Source organism: Podarcis raffonei, chromosome 11 (genome assembly GCF_027172205.1).
Source record: "Podarcis raffonei isolate rPodRaf1 chromosome 11, rPodRaf1.pri, whole genome shotgun sequence".
Classification (NCBI taxonomy): Eukaryota; Metazoa; Chordata; class Lepidosauria; order Squamata; family Lacertidae; genus Podarcis; species Podarcis raffonei.
The window spans coordinates 22,798,382-22,825,552 of NC_070612.1; the positions used below are offsets into that span (position 1 = coordinate 22,798,382).

The following is a 27,171-nucleotide window of genomic DNA, read 5'->3' on the forward strand; positions in this document are numbered from 1 at the left end:
AAATCCAAACTCCTCCTCCTCTTCTTCTTCTTCTTCTTATTTCCCTTCATGTACCTGCGTGGGCCTTAAGTTACTCGACAGAGACCTTGGTCTAGGTGGCCCTGGGAAATGAGGTGAAGTGGGTGGCTGCTGGGAAGTGTAGCTTCTTGCCCATGGCACCCTGACTGGGAAGTTGACTCCATGGAGCAGCTCTCCTGGCTCTATAGTCTTTTTAGCACCAGACCTTTGTATTTCTCCAGGCTTTTTATACAACTAATGTGTCAACAGAGTCTTAGCTTTCTGTGCAAGTTGTTTTCTTTTTCAAATTGAGCTTCTTGTCAGTTGTATTTTCCCTTATCAGGAATGATGTTTTTAATCTTGTTTTTGAACATTGCATTTTCTTGTTCTTTTGTAAGCTACCTACGGAACAAGCGGGCCATATAAATCTAGCGCTGCTGCCACTGAAAATAATAATCTCAGCTTGTTAACAGTCAATTGGCTGGCGTGCATATTTCAGGAAGATAACTTTCATTTGGTTTGTCTCGAATTTTCAAAATCCTCTTTAAAGGAATGTGCAAAAAGAATCGCTAAAGTGTCGGCAGAAGCTAAATTGGAAATCGACGAGGAAAACTACCTGAATTCGTTTAGGCCGAACTTGATGGATGTCGTGCACACATGGGCCAATGGAGCAACGTTTGCTCACATATGCAAAATGACAGATGTCTTTGAAGGTACGTGCACTTGTATTACTACTAATGCATCCGAGGTGTGGGATGGTAGGATAGTACAGTTGTTTGCATGACAACAGTCCCCTCCACTGAGGCCTCCTAATCAGCAGCCCGTGGGAGAATCTTTCTCTTTTGTCTCTCCTCCCCATGGCATGCTTTCTGCTCCTATTCTTTTTTCTCTTTCTCCCCAGTGTGTCCCTTGTGTTCAGTAGCTCTCAATGTGCACAAATGTAGACAGCCTGATCCTTGGTTCCACTGAATTCAGTGAAGTCTACTCAAATGTTAACTATGCATAGGATCAAAGCTGTCTTTTAACCTTGTGTGGTTGGTACAAGAGGGAGAATGAGAAGTTGTTGTTGCACCTTTTCTCAGGTGCTTCGATTGCTTCCCAGCTACTAGCCATTTCTGCTATCTTTGCAATGATGGCATGGATTGTGTGCTGTAGCAGTCATCACTTTGGACACAGCAGAAATGTTACTGGGGGTAAAGAATAAGAGAGGCTTGAAGTCACTTGTGTCATATACACAATTTATTTGGTTGCAGTGAAGCAGGCAATCAATTCTGTGGATGGTTGCATTTGCAAATGCCATATAAAAATCTCCCCCACCCTCCTTTCCCATGCAGATAGGTAGTAGCAGTAAGACTTGCCCAATAAGTGAACTTTTTGCTGCTAGCTGGAGACGGAGACTTGCTCGATGGGCCAAGTTTGACATGCAGCATCAGGCAGGGTGGGATAATTAAGCTTTGTAAGCTGCCCACAGTAGCAATTTTCATTGGTAGGGTAGAAATTATATAAAACACAGACAAGGCACTGACCATAGTAGCATAACCCCAAACCACCATCACACCCATTTTTGCAAACGCAGAGTAAATGGCACATTCTTGTTTCCATATGGCAGATAAGCAATCCCTTTAACAGAAGAAGGAGTAAATACTGAGAGAAAGGCACTTTTTCTCTTTGTCATGACAAAGTCCATCTTAAGTGAAATTTCAGTGGCCACGTACATCATGTTGTGGTTGAGAGACTGGAAAGTAGAAAGTTCATATAGTTCAGTATGTCTAGCAGAAAGGCAGATGGAGTATATTTAAATGTCCTTTACTCCATACACACATCCTCTGTTTTAACCATACAAAAATGCTTCTGTGGATGTAAAAGTGTTCTTGGTTGCATTTTCATAATGAGCCCTGTAAGAGAAGTCAGTCTATACAACCAAAGTGATGGTTTGCTCAGAATACAGCATGCAGCAAACCCTTGGAGGATATATCCCAGCTTCTTTTGGCTCAGACTTCTGTCTTTTTGGTAATTGACTCCAGGTGGCTTTTTACTAGAGTTGCTGGATCCGGAATCAAATGATTAAATTTAATCTCTTGCTGAGACTGGCTGATAAAACCTCGATTTCATTTCTTTTTAACTTACAAACTGAGAAGAACACACATTCCTAGCCTATAGATTTCCGCACCTTATACCTGCTCCACCATGTATCTAAATGTATCCCATAATCTTTGAAATGAAGCCATTCATTTCCTTCATGTACACACTACAAAAATATGCAGGAGGTTAGGAAGAAGGAAGCTTGGTACCCTGCTTCTTATGATGGGGTAGCCTGAGAGCTGCAATGAGAAGTCTGTGCAAGAAGAATAAGTTAAAAACATTGCCTTAGGTTGACTTCTAGGTGATAACGTTAGTTGGAACCCATCTTTTCTGATAACACAAGTTAGGAAAATTAATATTCATGACCTTATGATTATCTGTTTGAGGGAAAACTATAGGACTGAGATGTTTCAGTCCTGCTTGAGTAGACAGCTTTACAACTACCTGGTAGAAAAGGATCTGCTATTCCTCATTAGAAAATGTCTGCTTTTACTGCAAGCCCTTTTTTGCTCATGCAGGGAGCATAATACGCTGTATGAGGCGGCTAGAAGAATTGCTTCGACAGATGTGTCAAGCAGCAAAGGCCATTGGAAACACAGAACTGGAAAACAAATTTGCAGAAGGTCTGTATGTTCAGCTTCTTATAAATTGCATGCATCTTGAAATGTAGAGTCTTTTCACAGGCAATTTTAAATTTCTTAAACAAGTCAGAGTGTCCCTAATGTATTAATGGTAGGTTCCATGTATCCTTTATCTGCTGTGATCCAATTCTTTATGGAGCAGATAACTGGAAAGCCCTTGATGTCTCCACAGCCCCCTCAAACTAGTTATACACACATTTGAGATGGAAACTGGGGAAATGATACTCAATTTGAAATTGATACTGAGCTTCAACTCAGGCGCATTGTTAATATATCCCCGTTGCTAGTATCAGCAATAGGTACAGCTACTCTTATGACATCATATTATTTTCTTCCCTTAACAGGCATTACCAAAATCAAGAGAGATATTGTATTTGCTGCAAGTCTTTACCTATAAGTATTGTCCTGGCACGGAGTTTGAACATCACCAATTATTCTTCAGAGGCAGAAGTGTAAAGTTAGCGACAGAATCTGCCAATCCTTCCCAAGCAGGAGAGATGCTTAACATTCTTGTATGTATTTCACCATAAGCCTCATGCTAGCAAGCATATTACATACCATTGCTGTTTGTACATAAGTGTTACCACATTATTTTTAATTAAAAAAAACAGCCAGAATACTGTGTGTTTAAAGCAAAAGCCTGAACCAATAGAGATTTAAAGTTTAGATACCTAAGTGTTACTATATACATGTAAAGTGAGCATCCAAGAAGTATAATAGCAGCAGCAGTCCCTTCAAGAGGCATTTAATTTATTTCTTTACATAGGTCAGAAATGCTTGATGTTTTCTTTTTATAGAAGGGGAGATTCCACAGGGTAATAGCTGTTGACTTTATCATGGCTGGTGATTACTGCCATAGTGATTTCCACTGGTAGGTGTCTCGTGTAAGGTTGTGTGTGAATCTTCTTCCTCCTTCTGTTTAAATGTACGACCTCTGTCTTTGAAGAAATCAGATACATACACAACCTGGATAAACAAATTGAACACATTAGGCAGTGAGACAGCTGTCAGAGAGAGACAATACACCAAAATGATTCTTTAAATATGCCTAATAGGTCTGGGCTGTATACCAATAAATTGTCTGAAACTGGTATGGCAATCAGATTGCCATACCGGTTTCAGACATTTTGAGCTGGCAATACATTGTGGTGGTTGGGGAGCTGAGGGCCACAGCACAATGGTAGCTTCACCTGGTGGTATATTGCAGGTGAAGCAGCCACTGCTCCAGAGTCCCTCTGCCACACCATACAGCAGATAGTTTTTTTAAACTTCTCCACACTCCCACGAGCTGGAGGTGGATGGCTTATTCAGCTGAGAAGCAGGCTTCCTTAAACCATCCCCACAAGCCAGAGTGCACTCCCTCAGCAGAGCAGTTTAAAGAAGCTGTGCATCTGGATCACCTTTGCACAGGGGTGTGGGTGGGCTACCTCTTGCCAAGGCAAGTGTTCACAGGGTGCCTTAGCACAGGTGGAGCCAGGACTCCTTCCTCCAGGCGTTGGAGGAGGAAGCGGTTTTTCCCACCCGACGCCGACAGGAAGAGGCAGAAACTGCACACCGTGACAATAATCGTCTCCGTGGCCAGTAATTGCCTTCTTCCTCCCTGCCTCCTTTACAACATTGTAATATACCACTGTATCAGGAGGTTTAGTTGGTGGTATATTACAGTGTTGGAAAACAGGTATCGACTAGCTCAAATTGCCTGCCTTTCAGACAGAGAGGTAGACAGAGCTTGAGAAGGTGATTGCCTACAACCTTCTCACACTTCATCTGCAGGGCTGCCTCTGGTTCATGTGAGCCGGAGGGCGAGTGCTTAATCGGCTGAGGGATGGGTGGGAGGCTACCCACCCCACAGCTGATCAAGCCTCCATACACGCAGAGGCACCTAGCACTCTAGGCAATGTATCTTGGTTGAGTGTTCATCCCCCAAGGTGGTGAGGAAGCAGCAGCTGAGATATGCTGATATATCACAATGTTGAAAACCACATATTGCCCAGTCCTAATGCCTAACTTCTGCAGCGTGTTTATAGGCACTTCAGGCTTCTTTCATCTTTGTTGTCAGGAAGGGAAGTGGGGCAAGTGCCAATAATCTATGCATGCTAGTCCCAATTGGAAAGGCTTTCACTTTTGTAAATAGTTTTGGGAAGAGAGATGTACCCTAACCCACCCGTACATCATGGTTTATAAAGGAGGAGTGGAAAAAGAAACGTTGATACTGGGCGTAGTGAATATACTACTTTTTCCCCATCTCACCACTGTCCCATGGAAACTACAGGAAGCCAGCACTGAACTCGTCAGGAGTGTGCAGGCATCCTCCCTCCACCCCGTTTCATCATCAAGTCAGCAAAAGTAGTTTTGACAGAAAGCTATATTGATCAAATGGTAGAGTAATTTTGCATGGACTTACAATAAGTATAGCTACCAGTGCTCCCTGGATAAGTCCGGTCAACACATCACTCCAATGATGTTTGTAATCAGAAATACGGGAGAGGCCCACATAGATGGATGCTGCAATAAGACCGAACTGAGCCGTAGGACGCACAAGTCTTGCCCAATCGCCTTTCATTCTGGCCTGAAGATAAAGCTAAAACCAAAGGGACAAAAGTTTAGAAGTACAGAAGTACAGAAGTCTAGCTAGTTAATAGGGTGGGCAGAAATAGGGTGGGTCTTTTTTTAATACAGTAGTTCTAACTTGATGATGTTGATTTGCTAGGGACAACGTTAAGTGCAATACTTTTGTACCATAATGAACATTGTGCTGAGTTGTGGCCTAATTTTACACATGCCCTTTCTATTGAGCTTGCAAATTGGATCATATTGTGTATTGCATATTATCCACCTTTTGATTCAAGCTGCACAATGTTTCATAATATGTGAGGCATAGCACTAAAGGAACCACTCATTACTTCAATAGTAGCTGTGAGTAGGGAGATCCTTGCTAAACACAGGCAGGTATTCAAATGCCTAGATGGGAAATGAATTCAGATTTAAATAATTTGTATACTTTTCCTTCAATAAAAATGTTCAAGGTGGATTACAAATAAAAATACAAAGTAAAATACAGAATAAAATGAATGGCCTAAACCCCCAGCATAAACCCATACAGGTGAAATGGAGTTAAAAGCCTTGGAAAAATAAAAAAGTTCTTTGTCTACTGCCAAAGTGGTAGAATTGGTACAAGCTGATGCTCTCTCCAGAGAAAATTCCACAACCACAGTGCCTCCACTGAGAAGTCCCCTTGCCCCTCAAATCACCACTGCCTCATCTCCGATGGCCAAGACTCCTTCAGGAAAGCCTCCAAGAAAGATTTCAGAGACGCTGAGGGCAAGAATCAGCCCTCCTAAGGTGTGGGTAGAAATACACTGGGAGCCAGTACACTTGTTCAAGAACTTGCATTACCTTACCATTGCCTGCTGTCAGTCAGCAACAGAGCAGCTGAATTTGAACTAACAGAAGTTTCCATAGTCTTAGAAAGCAACTCCACTTACAATGCATTCATCAAAAATGGAGGTTACTGGAGCATAGATAACAATGGCCAAGCTGTCTGTCTGAGACAAGTCACGGCTGGCACACCAGCCTCCGCTAGTATGACAAAGCCGCTCAAGTTTATCCCCAAACTCAGCCTGCTCAAATCATTTCCCCAGGCAGACAAATGGTCCATCAGCACTGGGATCAACAGTATATCCCTCTGATCTGAAATGAGTTTTGTTTTTTATCCCTTACAGTCCATTACTAATGCCAGACACCAGTTCATTATTTCCAGAACCATCACAGGTTAGCATCTACCAAAGGGCTATAGTCTAGCAAGGAGCCCCCTGCCAAGAGCTCTGGAGACCTGCTCCTTCTGTTCACCTGCCTCTTGCTCTGGCCCAGAGAACAGAGGAGCAAATGCCACTGCCTGCTTCCTTTTTGGCTCCCTGTTTGGCAAGCAAGCAGGTGGCAGTGAGGTGGAAGAGGAGAAGCAGCTGTAGCTGGTGATGATGGTGGTGAGGAGAAGGGCCGAGGTGTCTTCACATCACTCCTGACCACTGGCAAGGCTGGCTGCAGTTGATGGGAGTTAAGTAGAGGACATCTGAAGGACACCAAACTGATGACACCTGCAGAACTACATCCTGGATTCAACTGGTCAATTCCTCCCTGCTTGATGTTATGAGCCACAATACAGACAGGAGGCTGCGCTTAGCCAAGTACCTTATCTATTGCCTCATGCTGCAGAAACTCAAAACAAATCCATGAAACCAGACTAGATCAAGCTTTGGATAATCCACAGACTGACCTGTAACAAAGGCATAACCTTTTCTAAAACAGGCAGTAACTGGACTTGATGGGATGCAGGTTGTGGCTAGCACTCCCATAGACAACTTCAACCATTCCTTGTACCTGTTAGAACCATTATGGTTGTGTAAATGAATATATACACAGAGCATGCTCTATGTGAGCAGTAGGTGCTACTTTCCAAAGTTAAATATTTGGGGAATGCCTAATCGGTTTTTCAAAGCAGCTATTACATCATAGTTTTGGCATCCACATATTTCATTCTGCTGGTAAAAAAAAAAAGCTGAAAGTTTAAAGCTGCATGGAGCAATGTTTAGAAAACCAGATAAAGCTTTTTCCACAGACCGAAGTTGTATTCCAGCTATGTTTTGTTGACAGAAAACTGAAGTTTCTAAGACAGTCTGCAGGGACATTTTTCAAAAATGTATATATGTGTGTTCACTATCAACAGCAAAGGTAGGTAATTCCTGCTGCTGCTGAAGTCCAACATAGCAAAATTACACAGTACAGTTTCAAGGCTAATACTGTGCTTCCTCAAGGCTTGTTTTTGAGACTAACTTCTACAGCAATGTAAATCATTTAGTCCCAGTGAGAACTTGAGACAGCAGTCATGCTGGTGGTCTAAAAAGAGCAGGCTGGCAATACAGAGCTGGCATACTTCCTTCTTTCCAGCTTAGGAATTCCACTGAAGACATTGAAAAATGCATTCCTTTACTAATAAGGTTTTTCCACACGCAAGCAATTGCTGTAGTTGGCAGAGGAACATTATACACATAAGAGGGAAGGTGGTATATGTGGTTATGAGTGGGAGAGAAGGTGGGACCTAAGACAGTCCCTTAGAAGATTGTGGTCCATAAGCAAAGAGATTTGAGGGCCCGGGACACAAATCTAGGTGGTAGGATTTCGTGCTATTTGCCAAGCTGTCAAAACTGAACTGATGATTAAAATGCTGTCCCCAAAACAGAAATGTATCTACAAAACTAGGCTGAGATGGCAAAACAGGAAACTCTGATTTAATGTTTATTCATGGACTTTAGGAAAGTAGCTACTTGGGCCACAGCTATTTAAGATGTGGAGCTAGGCTGCAATGAGACAGGAGGCACAGGTTGGGCTGTTCATTCTACCAACAATAAAAGCAGCTGATGTACAAGTCCAAAAGAAAAAGAGGATCCAAATGCTCATCTCTTCTGGACAATGCTGGTGACAGTCCAGATCAGTGGGTTTTCAAGTTGTATAAGCACCTCAGTCAACCTCAAGTGCTGTATGAAGCAGCTGGCTAAGAACTAGTAACTCTATACAGCCAGGAAGCAGTTTCTGCATATACTGTAGAGGGAAGTGAGGGGCAGATGGAGCCTGTCAACCTGGGAAGGTAGCCAATTGAGGAGAAGGAGACATCCTAAACCTCCACTGCCTTACGCCTATACTCATTTGGGAGACTGGGAGTAAACCCTGAGAAGAAATCCATACCCACTGCCTTGCGGGACATCTTCAGAAGCCTACACAAATCTGGAGTGGAATCCCTAAGACGGTTGGATGGTGTCTTGTATTTGCTCTGCTTTCCTTTGGACCACATCAGCGGGGCTGAGAGAGGGTGTCTTGTTATCTGGGCAGCCCGAGAGAAATCACTTTGTTGCTGCTAATGCAATTACTGGTCTCTGCAGTCACAGCAGGTGCTGTGATTCTCCAGCAGTTTGACTTCACCCCCAGCAGCGCACCCCATTGTCTCTTGAGACAAACAAATGCCAACAAGAGCCTTCCAGAGCCGTCTACACCAAACACTGTCTCTTCAAATAACTTGACAACTTTACTTTAAGAGCAGCAGCTGCTGCTGTTTGTTGCATATGCATACTTTCATTTTACATGCCTGTTAGCTGATAGGACAGGTTAACTGCTTCCTTCTCTGAATTTAGATAGACAGCTTGAGCTTAGCTGGCCCCTACCTTGTCATCACAAAGAGCAACAGCAGCCGCTCCCTCCCTGCATTCTATGAAACAAACACCTGCTTATGCATGGAGGCTGACATGCACACAACCAATTCATTAATTGGCAGCCCTTTTCTCCTATTATTGTTTACACAAGTGATCTGGCAGCTTCAAGTCATAAAGACAGCTAACTAGTTCTAGTTACGTGCCCATTTTGACACAACAACAAACAGTCCTTTAGCCTCCATTAAGTCACCCGTTTTGCCTCTCCCTGCCCCCTGGCAAGCTCTTCATTAAACCAACAGACTGAAGTTTCAGGATGGACACCACTTCAAGCAGTAAGTGCCCCAACATGAATAGGGCAACCTATTCCCTAGGTTTGGAGATGAGAAAACCCATTCCCACAGTCCCAGAACAAAGTGGTAGGGCACTTGCTTTCCAGTAAAATAACAGTTACATTGCTTTGTTGTACTAAAAAAGGTATTTGTGTACTTCAACAGTAATGCTTTAAAACCCATGGGGCTTCCTTCAGAGTAGGCCTGCAAAAAGAATGGGCCTTCTAATCTGAGGTTGCCATGGTGACAACTGAGCACAAAAATAAGGAACCCGCTGTATAACAACAGACACAAATAGAAAAAACGGGTCCAGGCCAGCATACAAAGACAATGCATGGCAAGCAAAGTACAATGGATTGTATTAGTCACAATGTACCCGCTATTACAAGGCATGTAGTACATACAAGTGGCACTCCAGAATCATCAAAATAAGTACAATACTATAATTAATGATATATTTTCATATATCTTTGATGCAAGAAAATTCTTGGAAGCGGCAGAGCAGCTGTAGCAAACAGGACTGAAGCCCGGCTATCCCAGTTTCAAAGAGAAACTCCAGCCTGTGAAGTTAGCAAGGTCCCACATTGGGTTGAGGCCCTTGCTGCGTGCTGGCTAGCAGAGCCTAAAAGGTCACCCACCCCTGGCCTAAGAAGCACTTGCCTTACGAACTGAAGTAATAATGTGATGCATTTCTAGCCTGCTAGCAGAAAAGTGATGACAGAAATCATTACATGTGGAAAATCCTTACAGCAGTGCCTGCCATAGAGATGCAAATGCCAAGGCCCCTGTAACATGCAGCCTGGCCCTGAGCAAAGGGAGGAACATTCATAAATTAGCAGCATGGCAGTTGAATTTCTCCACTATCATTTTTGTCGTCCTCTGAAGGCTGCTGTTTCCTTAGGTATCAGATGCTTTTACCTTTGGTGGTCTCTGCTTAAAAGTGCCTTTAATTTGCTAAATTAGAATACCCCCACAGCTCCCTTCGAGATGTGTTTATAGAATGTGGTTAAGCTTTCACTCATAATGAAAATACAGCCTCTTCACCACATACATCCTGAGCACTGTGTTCCTCCCACTCTCTGGTGAAATGCTCCACTTCTCCCACATGCACCACCTTTTAGAAGAAGCCACAGACCCAAGTGGAAGCAGAGAATGAACTGCTTTTGGAAAGGCATTTACAAATGTTGCAGCAAGCAGAGGTTGCAGTCAAATGGATTTTGGGAATCATTGTTAATACTCTAGAAGATCTGATCACAAGAGGAACAGTAGTAAGCAAGTAATTCTTTCCAGCTATGACAAGGGGAGTGTTATTTCTCCCTCCCCAAATGTTGTTTTGTCACAGTCTACATCATGCAACCTGAAGGAGGGCGATCAGTAATTTCATGTGGGTGACAAGCAGAGAAGAAATGGGGAAAGCTAGAAGGAGGAAGTGTTCAATAGCAAAGGAGGTGCCCTGCACCATTTTGGCTCCACCTCTGTCCACTGCCCTCAGCAGACCTAACCCAACACAACCCTGCCGTACAGCAAATTCTGGTGACTTGGCCTCCAGAGATTCCTTTGTTCTACATGTGTCTAATTCACAAAGGAAGTACCTTCTCTCCTGTCCTAGGGACCCTATTTTTCTAGCATCTCATCCAGTCTGATTGTACAGGAATAAAGTAAGCTAATCTATGGAATCTACAGGATGAAGGGTGGTATACAAATATTTTGAACAAACACTGATGAGATATGTTCTCATGAGTCTCTTACATGAAGGTAGGAAAGGGGGCAGTTTATCATCTGCTTATAAAACTGGATCTCAGTGTGAACTTAACATTTATAGCCTGTTTAGATTTTTCAGAACTCTTTTCTGATGGGGATTGAGTGAAAGGCAGAACTTTGGGGAGAAAATGAATGTGTGTAGGGGACTGGGCCCAGATTAAGGGGTGTACAAGATAATGTTTTAGCTTTCAAGCTTTTCTTAAGAATTAATCCAATGTGGTTTTAGGCCCTTCTCTATAGCACCATAGGGGTTACAAACAAACCAAAAGCAGAACTACTGGAGACAGTGCGTCAGACCATGCCTGCTGTTTACAGCCACGATTCTGGAGAACCATTAATCCTTTATATATTTTTTAACTTGAAGAGGTCATATATTTTAGGGAAGCTTTTCATATCTGAAGGACTATTGTATTTTAATATTTTGTTGGAAGCCGCCAAGAGTGGCTGGGGAAACCCAGCCAGATGGGCGGGGTATAAATAATAAATTATTATTATTATTTGTTGTTGCTGCTGTTGTTATTTCATAAGCACATCTTTTGCAATGACAACCATGGCAGGTAATTTTACTTAAGTATAAATAGTGTTGAAATGAATAGGCATTGTGTGTACACAGTCACTGTCAGCCTGTATACCCAACTGCAGTTGCTGTAGCACTGCATATAGGCTGTAGTGTGCTAAAGAACTCATGGGGCACTCCAGGCAGAATGATAAAGATAATGCAAAGCCACTTCATGAATTAGGTCCAGAAACACACTTAGTGCAGAGCTGCATGTAAGAGCTTCATGCTATTGCTTTGAAGAGTAAGATGAGTATTCATTGTCAGTTACATATACTTCACCTCATTTTAGGACAAGGGTAGAAACCTATGGCCCACCAAAGGCTGTTGGACTACAGTTCCCATCAGCCCCAGCCAGCATAAACAATGGTCAAGGATGATGGGATCTATAGGGCAGGTGAGTGAGTCTTTCACACACTGTTCTCTCGCTCTAATATAAAACATCCTACATTTACATGACATATTTATTTAGTTTATTTTACAATTTATATGCTTACATGTAACAGTAACTCTTGGGGCAGCTAATAAAATATTAACATAATTGCTAAATGCTTTTATTAGGAAGCTGTGCAGATAGAGCAATTCAAATTATAATGTGGGCAACTGAGTAAAATAAAAGCTTGCCACTGCTATTTGGCCAAAGAAGGAGGAACCAAAAATGTTAGATGTTTTGTCTTTCCCAAAAGACAAAAGCTGCTGCTAGCAGGGTTGCAAAGGTATTTATAAGCATGTTTTTAAGAGTTTAAAATATTTAGGCCAAGATCCACCCATCCAAGAGAGCATATGCAACTGCTGCCCACTCTTCTCTATTTAAAATCAAAGATAGCTGCAATGACAGGTTATAATGGATTGTATTCAACTGACTTTTACTCGGAGTAGACAGATTTAGGAAAGGTGAGATATAAATGTAGTGAATAAATAACCACTGCTCCACCCACTTTTGCCTCTGGCCCACAGAAAGCTTCCCATGAGGGAATACAGCTCTGTGTTTGAAAAAGGTTCCCAACTTGCCTGAAAAGGAAAACATTCCCTCAGCTCTGAGTAGAAATAAATGCATGTGGGGTGCTGTTCCCTTAAACTGCAAAAATGTCTGCAAGCGGTATTAAAAGTGGCCTTATGTTTCTTATTTGTAATTATTAACAGCAAGAAAACTAGTTTTAAGAGCATTTTCTGCAAAGATGAAGAGGCTGTGTTTGTCAGACCACATAGTTCTTTGGGAGAGGGCTGGATATAGCACACCAAAATTGCTTTCAGTTACAATAATGCAACAGGTCAGCTCTCCACCTCCAGCACCAAGACTTCTAATTCCAGAAGAAAATAGGTTCATCCTATATTGACACAGGAAATCCAGAACCACAATAGTTATCCAGCCTCTGCTTGAAGACCTTTTAGGACTACAACTCCCATCATCCCTAGCTAACCGAACCAGTGGTCAGGGATGATGGAAATTGTAGTCCCAAAACAGCTGGAGGGCCAAGTTTGGCCATGCCTGGCTTAAGCCTATTAGATCAAGTCCTGCCATCGGGGGCACCTATTCTATGTGATAACCCTTTGGGTCTTCTACAGCCCCACCCCATAGCCTTCTCAAGACAAAACATGCCCAGTTCCTTAAACATTTCCACACCCCTGAATATCTTTGTTGCATTTCCTGAACCTATTCCTAATTGAAATATCCCATTTTTAAAGTGCAGTGCCCAGAACTGGATACAGTACTCCAGAGGATGTCTGACTGATGCAGAATAAAGTAGAACTTCTACTTCCTGTGACTAGGAAACTATGGCCTTCAAGTTGAAACAAGGCAGACTCCTAAGACACCATGGGAGAGCATCATAAGCTATTTTTTGCTAGGGAAAGTGCAAACGAGGAAAATGTAAAAGCTTTCTGTGCGCTGTCCATCAGTCACACATGAAAACAGATTATTATTACTATTATTAAGTTGTATACTACACTTTATCTGAAGATCACAAAGCAGATCACAACATAAAAATACAAGATGAGAACATAAAATATATAATCAAACACAAACCAATAACCCCCTTCCCACAAACACGTTTAAAAGGCCATAGAACATGGGTAGGCAAACTAAGGCTCGGGGGCCAGATCTGGCCCAATCGCCTTCTGAATCTGGCCCGCGGACAGTAAGGGAATCAGTGTCTTTTTACATGAGTAGAATGTGTGCTTTTATTTAAAATGCATCTCTGGGTTATTTGTGGGGCATAGGAATTTGTTCATTCCCACCCCCACAAAAAAAAATAGTCCGACCCCCACAAGGCCTGAGGGACAGTGGACTGGCCCCCTGCTGAAAAAGTTTGCTGACCCCTGCCATAGAATATTCAATCAGCCAAAGGCCTGGCTATAGAAAACGTTTTTGCCTGGTGCTCACACAAAGAAAAGGATAACAAAAATGTTACATGTGCAGTTACATGCACAATTTGTACATGGTTTTCCTACACAAGTACTGTTTTAAAAAGTCATCATGCAGAAAACGAAGACCTAGAATATTTATGTACTCTTTATAAATCAGTGCAAAAACTAGGCCTTGTGTTGCTCAGCGATTGGCTTTGAACCAGCAATTAGACAGAACGTAACCACTGTGATATATTTTATGCATGTGGAAGTAGTAAATGATCATTATTCAGAGTTGCCTCCTCAAGCACTTCAAATAAGACTAAAACATGGTTTATAGGCTCTAATAAGTAATGCTTATTACCATTAGACAAAGATTACAGTACGGAAATAGATACAGATCTCTGTTTCACTTAGGGCCAAAAGAGACATGACACGGCAGAGCCATGATTGCATCTCTCTCTTTTAAAGGAACACTTAAAAACAGCTGCTTGGCGCTCAATTTTACTCAGAGAAGTTGTGCTTGGGGAGGTGGTTTTCAGTTTTGTTTAAAATGCCCCACAAGCTACTGTTACATCTTACTTTTGAGCAGGATGGGGGAAATATATTCTTTCATTCACGGAAAAAGAATCCTTGCATCATTTTATATTTCCCAAAAGTATAAGAAGCCCTAGAGTAACAGTTCTGCGACAGCCTAGAAAGATGTGGCCATCTATCTCTTTGGCAACTCCCATGCCTTCAGGTTAATAGCAAACCTGTCGAGTCTTCAAGCATCTAAATTGAAGGGGCAGCTGAAGATTGATAGAATTACACCAGAGCTGGTTCTGGGATTGGGAGGAATCCTCATTAGCAAATAAGATGGCTTCTTTCTGCAAAAACTAGGGACACAATGGGTGCCTGGATTGCCAACATCATGTTAATATTTTGGCACATGTTACAAGCACAAAACCATAGATAAAGGTGTAAAATTCCAACGAATGCGTGGATTAAATTAAAGATTGCCACATCCTATATAAAAAATGTCATTTGCCTCTTGTGCAGATCAAATCCACTAACAGCTCATTTCAGCAAATGCTTCACCTCTGTTCCTCTTCAATATACTGGGAACAGTGAGGGAAAAGACCACTTTCGATGCAGCTTGTGGCATTTTGTTGCATGTCCCACTTATATTGAGTTTGTGGGCAGCATGTGAAAAAAGGAAAGAAGCCACACAGTGTAACCTTATATACTTCCTTTTTAGCTCTCAGAGGAGAAGAGAGATTTCTCTACTCAGTCCTGCTTCTTCTTTCTAAGAACACTGATTTACATGCCATGGTGGGGGAGCAAACTGGGCTCCTTCACACAACTTTATCTACATGGTTCAAAAATGCTAAGTTTTTTAATTTACTAATATTCCAGTAGGAATCATTACACAACAGGAGATGAGGCACTGGTGCCCCATAGAGCTTATTCCTCCCCCCTCCCATGCGCAGGAAAAACAAAATTATTAAAATTCACCATGTATGTAAATTTGCATAATTTAGGGTTGCCATATTTCAAAAAGTGAAAATCCGGACACAAAGCTTGTTGAACTTTTGTTTTAAAAAAGAGACTGCCCACATGGGTTGCCATACATCTGGATTTTCCTGGGCATTTTGCCGATTTATGCCTGGACACTGCTTCCGACTGAAGTATTCCAGGAAATTCTGGATGTATGGCAACCCTAAACAACTCACAAGCTATTTCTGATACAGCAAAAATGGAAATCCCAGGGGATTTCTCCTAGCAATCCCATGAAATTACACCTGCATGAGTCTAGAGCAACTATTTGGTGGAGGAGTAACAAAGAAAAAGCACAAAGACCCAGCATCCAATTTAACAGATACAGTGGTACCTCGGGTTGCATACACTTCAGGTTACATACGCTTCAGGTTACAGACTCTGCTAGCTCAGAAATATTACCTTGGGTTAAGAACTTTGCTTCAGGATGAGAACAGCACGGCAGCAGCTGGAGGCCCCATTAGCTAAAGTGGTGCTTCAGGTTAAGAACAGTTTCAGGTTAAGAACGGACCTCCGGAACGAATTAAGTACTTAACCTGAGGTACCACTGTACTGGGAAATTAAACTTCATTGACTGGAGGCACAATGTAGGCCTGTCTTGCTTCCAATTTGCCAACTGCTTTGAGGTTGTTGTTGTTTTTTACAATCAAGTAGTATGTAAATTTTATGAAATAAATAAAGTAATACAGTGGAAAGGGAGTCTTTATCAGGGCATATAATCCCAAAGACTTTGGCTGGTTTTATGCTCCCCAAAGATTTCAGCTCATGTCTTGTGTACGTGGTTGACAGGAGAGGACCTCAGTTTAGAGAAAACATGCATTGTTGAAAGCATTAGTACTGCTCACTAGGCCCAAATGATGGATCAACCCCCAACCACAAATGTTTCGCTGGGTCAGACTGAAGACCTAGCTGGTTCAACATTCTCTTGCCAGCATCAGCCAGCCAGATGCTTCTGTGTACTCAGCAAGTAGGACATAAAAGTGACAACCTTTTCCTAACATGTATCCTCCATGTTAACTCCCAAATTAACTTCAAGGATCTGTTTACAGAGTCCCGTTAGCAACAGAGAACAGATGTATCTGTCTGAAAAAAGATCAGACCTGGCTTGCAGCTTACTTATGGAGAGCAAGAATTGCTGCCAGTCAGGCAAAGGAGGGAGGTTTGGGTGGATAAGTATGGATAATGGGTTCTTTTTTTTCTTCTCCCCAGTTCCCCCACCCAGGCTGCTAACATACTGCAAATTACTTCATCAGTATGTATGTTAAGACTAGCTACAAAATATGGCATAGCAACCTTTGGACTAAAAGGTGCATGTATGGCCCAAAGCTTCAAGACCCTGGCAAGACATGGGACAGCAACACATTTGCTCTGTCTTACTGGCTTCCATGGGCAGCTGGGAGATTTGCATCCCCTCCCCTTTCTCTTATTGCTTTATTTGTAAGTTAAGGGCTCATGGCAGCTCAGAGCAATGTTGTTTTGCTTATCTTAAGACATATATATAAACAATCTCAATGATAAAACAGGGTTATCTACCAACCTTCCTGATAACATGCTGCCATATAGAACCCATTGGGTGTGTAATAGGAGTATTTATTTAAATTGCTAGGCAACAAATTTAAAGGAGACTTAAACATAGTTTAAGTCTGTAAGCAATTCTGTAGCAAAGGGATCATGTCAACACAATGCAAACGGCACAGATTACGGTTAAGCCCCATGTAAATATCTGCTCCAAAACCCAGCAAACAGCTTATATGCAGACAACTGCCTGTGAACGTATTTGGTCCAACATGAGTCTCGTATTCCAGGTACAGTTTATTTGCTGACTGCTACCTTCTTCATGAACTATATAAGACCATGTAGCCCTGTCTCCTGGGATACCCCTACAAGGACAGCAAGTCATGAATCACCTCTATATAGGATTTTTATTTTTCCGCGCTTTGGCTGGGTTGGGGAAGGGATAGGCCATTTTCAATAAACGCAAATGCTAAAAGACACGACAACAGCTGCATTTTCATAGGCAAAGGACAAGTCCAATTTCCACGTCAAGTAAATCTTTCCACTCCTGAGTCAGTAAGATTCAGGGCAGCTGCCCAGCTAACCAGAAGTTAGATTCCAAACAAGAACGGGGAAGGGATCAAAATCCACATCATAAAACCAACTTTATTTACCTTAAAATCTTGCTAATGTTTCCCCTTTAAAAGCGTTTCTTCAGAAATTAGATTTTTTAAAAATCTTTTTTTTTTAAGGTCAATTTTGCATTTTATTCTTCAGTTGTTGCCCCCATTATACCAGTCAAAGAATAGACTACATTCTCTCAACTGTCCACAAGGGAATAAACATGAATCACTCCCTTCATTCAGTTCTCTCTAAATAGATGCAACCCCTTGCCGTCAGCCACTTGTGCCCTGTAAGGAAGCAAAGGGGAGGGAAATGGACTATCATTAGCTCACTCCATTAAAGCAACCTTCACTCATTAGTTGTCAGCCTTCAGTATTCTCAAGGCATGTTAGCGTGCAATTTTATAAATTCTTTCCAGATAACTGATAACAGAATATCTGCGAACATTCAATAGCCAAAATAAAAACCAGCCCATAAGCGCCTTTGCTAGTTTCTTCACTTTGCCACTTAGCTCCTCACCAGTCTGCCAAACAGATTGACCTGGCTGAGAGTTGTGCAAGAGCTTACCCTTTCAAAATGACTCAAGTCCAAACCCTATGGAAGCGAGTTGAAAAGGAGAGGGTTGGTCTGAGTTCCCGCCGCTACCCGGCCCACTTCCCAAGGATTACTTTGCACACGACTACGTAGCTACAAAAATGTCACTTTCATGTAGAAAGCAAGCGAATTTTGTTAGAATCATAGAATCAAAGAATTGTAGAGTTGGAAGGGACCCCAAGAGCCATCTAGTCCAATTCCCTGCAAAGCAGGAATGTTAGTAGTGAGTGACATGCGTGTATGTGAAAACTGACAGATGGGTAAACTCACTGCTGAAACCACAACACTGGAGCTACGGATACTGCTAGCCATGGATATTTGCACACACAATATATTATTAAGGTTACAAGTCTCAACTGAATTAACTGATTAATTAAGGGAGCATCCAAAGCATTTTAGAAAACGAACGGATTGACAGAAACACACAAGTACATCAGCTAAGCAAGCTGTGGTGTTGCTTGGTCACACATAAATAACTCGGGATATTATCAGCCAACAGTGGAAGGGACTCAAGAGCAGAGGATTAAACAGCTCAGCCTCTCCAGACAGAGATTACTCCTAGTTGTGAGCACATTTATCCTAGCATGTCACCTCCCTTGAAAAGGGGACACAACAGATGAAACTTCTTCAGCTCAACTGACACATCTCCAGATATTTCTAATGAGTAGAAGTAAGTCAGCAAACATGCAAGGGAGATGTGTGGGTGCGTCCCACTGTTGCTGTCAAAACCTATCACCCTAATGACCACCTCCAGGTGTAAAAAAAAAGGTCTTAAATGCTTTTCTAAGACCACAATTCAAATCTAAATTGCCTGTTACAGCAGCATCAGTGTTACTGGAAAGGGAGGAGCAAAAGGAATTAACACTCTGACACAGACTGTGGCCGTTACAATCCTGGGCTTGTGGTTCAGCAAGCTGATTTAAGTAACTGACAAACTGTGGGATCTACCTGAAGGCCAGAACAGACACTCCTGCAGAAAAGAAGCTGCAACTTACTGCAATCTGGAAGAAGTTAAGAGGTATAGTTTGAAGTGAATGGCAATGGGCTCAGGAGAGTCTGGGGAAACTCTATTGGTTCCTGCAGTCATCCTGACAGAGCTGTAATCTAGTTGCCAATGTGGTGGCTGTACTGTCATAGCCTTTTTGGTTGGGTTTTGTTTTCTCCTCTCTCTCTCTCTCTCTCTCTCTCTCTCTCTCTCTCTCTCTCTGTGTGTGTGTGTGTGTGTGTAGTCAGTCACACTAACATAAGTCAGATTCCTCCAGCCCTCAGGAGGCTGAAATTTCAGGCGTCTGGTTATGATTAACCCAGGCTGTGAGTAATGCCACATGTTAGGAACTGGGGAGTCACGAGCAGCACACAACTGCAGCTGGAGTCAAGCATGTAAATGGCAAGTTGAAGCTGGTCAGAAAGTACTTTGGGGGAGGGGGAGGTTATCAGATGCATAAGACTTGACATGGGGCCACTGGCAGAACTCTGTGTTGCCACATGGAAAAGTTAGGAGCCGTGAAATGTCTACATAGAGGGAAAGATGATCACATCTGTATCTTGTAAGCAGCAAATTGCAATAATAGGCAGAACCAGCCTTGGGGTAAGCCCTTTCTTATTGCACAAGACATAGCCACTAACTCATTAAGGATTGAGAGCATTCCAAACAGGGAGAAGTTCCATATAAATTCTCAAGGCTCTCTTTAGCTCATCCTGGTTAATACTCATAAGGTAGGAGAGACCCAATTACTACACCATCACTAGAATACATTATAAAGATGTCAAGGATTAGATTGGTCTGCTTGTAAAGGTAGCATTTCCCCCGCCAATGTGCCAAGGGCAACCTAAGATAAGACTACTCTGTTATGCTGAACAACTAAACCAGTCTTCAAAATTGTCCAGCACATACCACACACAGCTTAGTACATCTCAATTCAACCTATTTTTCTGTAGAATGTTTTATGTGGCTAGTTGTGATCTGGGCATGCATGGAGGCATTCGCAAGACTAGCTCAGCACATCAAAGTCTCCTAAAAGTGTGAAGTCTGTTCACTTTGCCATGCAAAATTGATAATGAGAGTCACTCATCCCTCTGATTTTGGGCTGACTCCTCAACTTACTAAGACTAAATAATAATACACCCTTGGATAGATATAAGCATTTGAAGCATCAATGTTCTTTGCATTGAAATGACAGTGTTGGAGCACATGCGTTGCACGCATAAGGCTCTGGTTTCAGTACCAAACATCTCCAGCTGATGGATTTTTCAGTAGCCGTGCCAGAAAATTTCCCCGCAGCTGCCAGGCAGAGCAACTGGACACAGGACAGTTCTATAGCACAGCTCAAATTGGTCAGAGCTAGCAGAGACTTTTAAGACACCACTGTCAGTAGTACTGCCACTGTCCATGACTGGATAATTTTATTCCATATACTGTAAAGAAGGTTGACTTGGAAGCCTACAATTTATAGGCTCCAAGAACAACAACAAAAATAAGAGGTCTGATTTCAGGAAAGAATCAGTCAATGCTTAACTATGGCTCCCAACCAAAAAGGAAAAAAAGGGGGGGGAAAGGAGGCATTTTTATTAATGTCACTACAGACTAGATGATCAGGCTTGTCATTCTGTTGGGAGTTGAAGCAGCTTTGAAATGCTTCAGAGAAATAATAAAACAAACACTGCAAATTAAGTGCTCTTAAAAAAACACAAATATTTTCCTCCTGAGAACAATCCTACAGCAAGAAACCTTTCTACACAAAATTCTAAAGCATTATTTTTAACAGTTTTAGTTTTTCAGGTTCTGATATCTACATGTCCACAGAGCCATGCTGGGAATAACTTGCAATATTCATTCCTACACACCCCACTGAAAAAGTGTGTACATTTTTTTGGTATTCATTTGTTTGCTTACATACACAGACATAAAGCTAAAGTCTCCATTTTGACTAGATTGTCCCATCTGCTTTGGTAGTTACTTGTCTCCTGGCCAAAAACAAAGAGCAACAAACAGCTAGAATGTAGCTTATCAAGACTGGGTGGCAGTCACAAATTAGTACAGTATTTATGTTGCTGAAGCCTGTAAAACATTTGATGGGCGGATTCCCATCCCCTGCTTCCTTCCTTGCTTTGTTTGCTTAAAGTAGAGACTGGTTGCGCTGGATAGACCATCATCTGCATCACACTCCTGCCTCATGCTAAGCCTACCCAAATCACCCAGAGCAATACATGGAAGTTACAAAAAGAATGCCTAGGACTCTCAGTTAGAAAGCGTCCTTACTGCTTCTTACAAGCTTAATTTGCCAGAGGTAGAAAGGGAAAAAGAGACTCTCCGCCTGCAAAGCGAGCCTGGCCATGCTGCTTACTGAAGTGCATAAGCTTCAGATAAATGGCGGATGCTGCATTCTATGAGCTGCTCACTTTTCAGGATAGGCTCAGCCATACAGGCAGAGTAGACAGCTGCCTAGGGTGCCACACTTCAAAGGTGCCTTCCATTTCAGAAGCTGTGCATTAGTCCCGGGTCTTGAATCACTGCTGGTGTGGCTGATAGCTGACACTAACTGAAAGTGTCCAGGTACCCTCTGTAATGTCACAGGTGGTCCTGGGGTGCACTTTCCGAGACTTCCACCTAGGGTAGCAAAAAAAAAGCTTGAACTGGCCTTCACACAAAGACTCCCTGGACAGTTTAGGGAGGAGCCTACCTAACATGCAGTGGCCAAATATTCCAACCGTCAAGTGAAAAGATCTCAGAGCAAACATCCACCCCACCCCAGTCTTTTTCATTTTAATGCTTCCTCTGCATAAACAGCCCAAATGAAATGCTGATGCAGCAAATGTTTAAGCTTCATGCTATGCAACATAAACAGATTTTTTTAAGCAAAAAAAAAAAAAAACCAACCCATCATAACTGGCTGCTAAAAAGTATACTTACTGCTAGGAACAGCAAGCAATACATGGAAAACGAAGAATGTCCAGAGTAAAACGACAGTCTGAAAAACAAGAGAATGCCCACATACTTATTACAATTTATACATACATCATTAAGATTTTGACACTCTGTAATTGTATAACAAAGTTCACCTTTGATTTGCAAAATAAAGCTTCAGCAAAGCTCATACAGAAAGCTCCTTTATACTGAGTTAGGGCACTAGTACATCGAGCTCAGTATGTCTGCACCAGTGATTCCCAAACTCCCCCCCCCCCCCGCCCCCAACAGACCACTTGAAAATTGTTGAGGGTAATGGATGATGGTTTAATGATTTCTCTGCCTGTTGCATCAACCGAGGAACCATTTTAAAAGGGGTTTCAGTGCAAGCCCTTTCCTGATCCTAGAGCAAGACATGCTCTCAATGCCCGTTAGGATAAACTGGTGGGCAGTGGGAGTGTGCCACTCTCCAGCAAAGGAATAGTCGGAAACTCACTCTTACTTCCTCCCCCTAAAATGTATATACTGTTTGACTGTTATAAACAAAACACCTCAAGTCTATTTCCAAAAAGAATGACACAATCAGGTTATCAGTAAAAACAACTATTTAAAGCAGTTATTTCTCAAACTTGGGTCCCCAGGTGTTGTTGGACTACAACTCCCATCATCCCTAACCACTAGTGCTGCTAGCTAGGGATGATGGGAGTTATAGTTTGAGAAACACTGATTAAAGCATTGAAAAAAATAATTAAAATTAATGGCAGATTAAAAACACATGGAAATATTTTACACCTCTGAGTAGGCTTTTAGAAAGGCTGGGTGGAAATGTTTTTAGCAGGCACAGAAAAGAGTTCAGTGAATGTGCCCACCTGGGAGCTCCAAAGTATGGTTCCTGTAACATGAAAATATCAATTTAAAGCTTCCAATTTTTCCTTTGAAGCCACGTTAGTACCTGTGCTGCACATGAAGCCACATATGACATCAGGTGTGGAGCAGGGGGGTGTGGTTTCCTAGGAGTAGCCTGGTGGGAGAAACTGGGACCCCTGGCTGGTCAAACTGGACCTGTGGTCTGGAGGTTCCCCACCTCTGTGGTAAGGCTTGGTCTTACTATCCTTGCAATACTGGTGGAGGGGTGGGGTGGGATTGGCAGAGGGCAAACAGCTTGCCTAGGAAAATTCACGACAAAGCTAACCCTAAAATTGGGGACTATCTTGATTAGTTTTCTGTTCTTGGATACAAGTTTGCCACGACTGAGAAACGGCATTCTGCTTTATAAATATCCATGTGTTGACTACATTATAGGGGCTCCCGTGTTTGTGCTCCAGTTTATTCATATCACAAACACATCACACTCATCCCGGCACACAGACTACTATGACCAAAATGATATCCCTCGGTGCAGCTTCAGCAAAAGTTACCTACTACGCCATCCAGATCCCAGCTGGAAATAGTATCTGTCACTTATTAACCTGTCAGCTGCACACACATTTGTTTTCTCTCTTCCCTCCTCCTGCCCCACAGTTTTAATACATTAAACAGAGAGAGGCAGAGGGATGGAGAAGCAGACAATAGAAAGGCCTGCTAAACATTCCTTTGCAGGCAGCTAACCCCCTTCTTCCAAAAGCAGCTCTGACTCGGAACATTCCGTCTCCCCTGCCAGCCAAGAGCCTGAACGTTCGTTCCAGACTCCACTCCAGTGCTGGTGAGCGTAAACTCCCTTGGTCTCCACCCTGCCACCTTTCCCACCCACCAGTCCCCAACCCCACCACTGGATAAATAAGCCTTCCCCAAAGTGAAAGTACCCCACTGGTGGAAACATCAAGCCCTTACTTTATTGTCTCTCTCTCCTCTCCTTCATCACATTCTTAAAAGACTTAAATCATCCCAGTAGCAGCCATACATCAGGCCTCCAGAGCTGTCAGGATGTATATTATTGTTTCATGACAACTGGCTTCACATATTTTTCTCTTGGAAGGGTTTATTTCAACAAGTCAGATAATACAAACCCAGAGTGCATATTTTATTTTGACTTCTCACTCTGGCTCATTAAGTCTAATGTTGACACTTCTTTTTAGAATAAGCTATTTAGGGCTGTGAAGGAGCCTCTAACACAAGGATGACTTGCACCAAAACCTATTTGTGGGGCCACTAAGCAGGAAATAATCTAGCATGGATTCTTCCCATGCACATAAACATGTTGAAGAACATCTAATGGGATCCATCTGAAAAGCACCATCAAGACAGTGGGAAGTTGGGATTTTAATACCTTGACATAGTCTGCACACTGGATTTTGTAGTTCTGGGGTATGTCCGTTTTTACTGTAAAGCTCTGTATCCCCTGAAGAAGCTCTGCAGACATTTCATAAATGTCACGTGCTTTCTGTTTAAATAACCTGAGTTTGACAGCTTTATGTTCCACATAGTAATAATGTGACCCAATTATGTTAAGCATTTCAGCCTGTTACTACAAACTCACATTTCACACAATTAGAAGAGAGCAGAGGTTGAATCCAGGGCAGGGAGAAAGGGCATGAAAGTGAGAGGACTGGAACAGATGCAACAACATTAGAAACATTTTTGGTGGATCTTCCAAGCTGTTTCCAGAATAGTGAGATGGGGCAGGTGAGCAAGTGACCATCTGGCATATTATGCTGCAATAAATCTACGCTTGCCACAAATGAACATTCCATCTTGTCACAGTAGCCAAACAGATATATATGAGAAGTCCATAGGTAGGGCATGTGCACAACAGTTTTTATAGAATCATAGAGTTGGAAGGGACCCTAATCCAACCTCCTGCAGCAGTATGCAGCTGTCCCCTATGGGGATCGAACCTGCAAGCTTGGGAGTTATCAGCACCACACTCTAACCAACTGAACTATCCAGTAATCTCCAACTCATGATCCCCAGAAACTGGTATTCAGAAGCATGCTGCCTCTGATACTGATGATAAGCAGCTAATGATAGCCATCTCATCATGATCTTGTCTAATCCACTTTTAAAGCAATCTAAATTGGCAACCATTTCTACATCCTTATAACAGCAAAGTCCATTTACTGTGTGAATAAGTACTTCCTTTTATCCTGAATGTTCCAACTTCAATTGATAACCCTCACTGCTAGTACCAGTTCCATAGCCTGGGGTCCCTTATTACCAGTCCTGTGTGGTACCTTTAAGATTAACTCATTCGGGCTGCAATTCTGTATATACTTACCGGGGGGGGGGGCTGAATCCCCATGGAATTCAAAGGGCCTTACCCTCTGAGTAATGTACAGTTATTGTGGCATGAATACACACTACAAATTGTGAAAGCAAGGACTCCTTCTGAAGACAAACCCTTAGTGCTAAGTATTCACAGAATTGCAGTGTTTAAGTGTCCACTATTTCTTTGCAAAGGAGTAGGATAGGAAAAGAACCAGAACAGGTGAAAAAGAACCTTGGTTTTTTTTATCCCAGCAGAGACACAATTGTGGCAGCAGGGACCCCTTCTGAACCAAAATAAAACATTTCTTTCCAGTTTAGTAAGGTGTAAACTGTTTGTAAAATAGCTCTGCTTAAATGTCTACTATAGTATCTTTGCAAGGGAGGGTGTTGGGGGAGAAAACCAAAACTTGGCCACAACCCTGTGACCTCTTAGTTGCCCCACCAGATCTAGTGGGCATCAGTTGCCATAACATACAGGCCAAACTGTAATCCTTCCTGAAACTTAGCCAACACAACTATTGTTTTGTTCACTGCTTACTGTGCCTCTTGGAATTACTGTTGTCCTTATGTTGAGACAGACTATCTCTGCAACTTACTGGAAGTATAGTACCACAGAATACTAGGAATAATTTGTTCAACAGGAATGGAGTATGAATTCCTTTTTAAAAAGCCAAACATGAAAGATGTGTGTTTCTTATTCTTTAGGTTTTCAGAGTCACAACATGATTTAAATAGTTATGCATTCTTAAAAAGAACACACTGCACAGCATATTCTCTTCTTAAATCATTAGGACAGGCCATCTTATGCTCAAAGTACAAGCGCAGATTCCTGAGAAGAGCTATAGCAACCACTCTCAATTCATGTCCTGTGTATTGACTTACATTTGTAAATAACCAGAGTATCACAGCGAGTTCAAGATTTGCAATTGCTGTTTGTGTACAAAAAATGAAAGTGTTTCTCTATAACTGTATTCTAAGATACATTAAGAGAAAACAAGCTAATCACCCACTATCTCCTGATGTAGTGACTGTAGAGCAATACATGATACAAGAGAAAACATTGCCAATTCTTTTCTGGGGTGGAAAATAGACTTCCCATCCTCCTCTGTGTCTTAATGCAGAAATGACTTTTCCAAGGACACAGAGACTACAATGAAGCAAAGGTTAGAACACAATGGTCGTATCAAACATAAATGAGAAGTCAGCCTTTCTGGCTGATCATAGTTTACTGACATCAAGCAATGATGTTCCCTTGAGCAAAACAAGCAAACAATCAAAAATCCCAGGAAGTTACATCTGAACAGGATCATGGTTTGTTTCTCTCTAGCAAGTCAAGATTGCTAGCCAACGTGGAGCAATGGTTTGTTGTTGTGTTGCTGATTGAAGCTTGTTAGGGAACAACAAAATACAATCCCTGTTAGGAGGTAACATGAAGCCCATGAGTCCTAGTCTGTTTCTGCTCCTCACATTAAGGGAGGAGTGAAGGGGGAACAATTGTACTTGCATGCTCCTTGTTCTCAATAAATCATAACAAAGCAGAAAGTCTGGTTTAATGTCCTATGCAAACATGGCCAACAGAGTTTGTTTTCTTTCCATAAATAGCTTTCTAGCAGAGTTCCCCACCTCACCCTCAATGAGAAAAGGAAGAATATAGGTAACTGGATCCAGAAGACAGAATTCTTACAAAACTTACAGATTGCATTAACGGGACTGTTTATATGCAACATGGACTGTTAAAGCACAGTTTAAGTATTTGGTCACAGCATTTCAGAACATTTTGCTTCAGCAGTATGGAGCTCCTACAAATGCCCATCAGTGGGAAGTAGGCACCTGCTTTTAAAGGACATTTTAAGCAATTACTCCCCTTAAGATTCCTCTGTCAACCACATCCAGAAGCTGT

The 27,171-nt window shown here is 42.2% G+C and overlaps 2 protein-coding genes across 3 annotated transcripts in view; one reads left to right on the forward strand and one right to left on the reverse strand.

Moving 5' to 3' along the window:
- MTREX (Mtr4 exosome RNA helicase) overlaps window positions 1-3,337 on the forward strand; it is a 45,745-nt gene extending 42,408 nt beyond the window's left edge. The window contains exons 25-27 of the mRNA XM_053409265.1: window positions 548-710; window positions 2,598-2,702; window positions 3,065-3,337. Of these exons, the coding sequence (XP_053265240.1) occupies window positions 548-710; window positions 2,598-2,702; window positions 3,065-3,117 (321 nt within the window). The 3' untranslated portion in view covers window positions 3,118-3,337. The remainder of the gene's footprint in view (window positions 1-547; window positions 711-2,597; window positions 2,703-3,064) is intronic.
- Window positions 3,338-3,449: 112 nt separating this feature from the next.
- PLPP1 (phospholipid phosphatase 1) overlaps window positions 3,450-27,171 on the reverse strand; it is an 87,062-nt gene continuing 63,340 nt past the window's right edge. For both annotated transcript variants that reach the window (XM_053409267.1, XM_053409268.1), the window contains exons 4-6: window positions 22,074-22,131; window positions 5,125-5,301; window positions 3,450-3,686 (exon numbers count right to left, since the gene is read on the reverse strand). In XM_053409267.1, coding sequence (XP_053265242.1) covers window positions 3,555-3,686; window positions 5,125-5,301; window positions 22,074-22,131 — 367 coding nt within the window. In that variant the 3' untranslated portion in view covers window positions 3,450-3,554. The remainder of the gene's footprint in view (window positions 3,687-5,124; window positions 5,302-22,073; window positions 22,132-27,171) is intronic.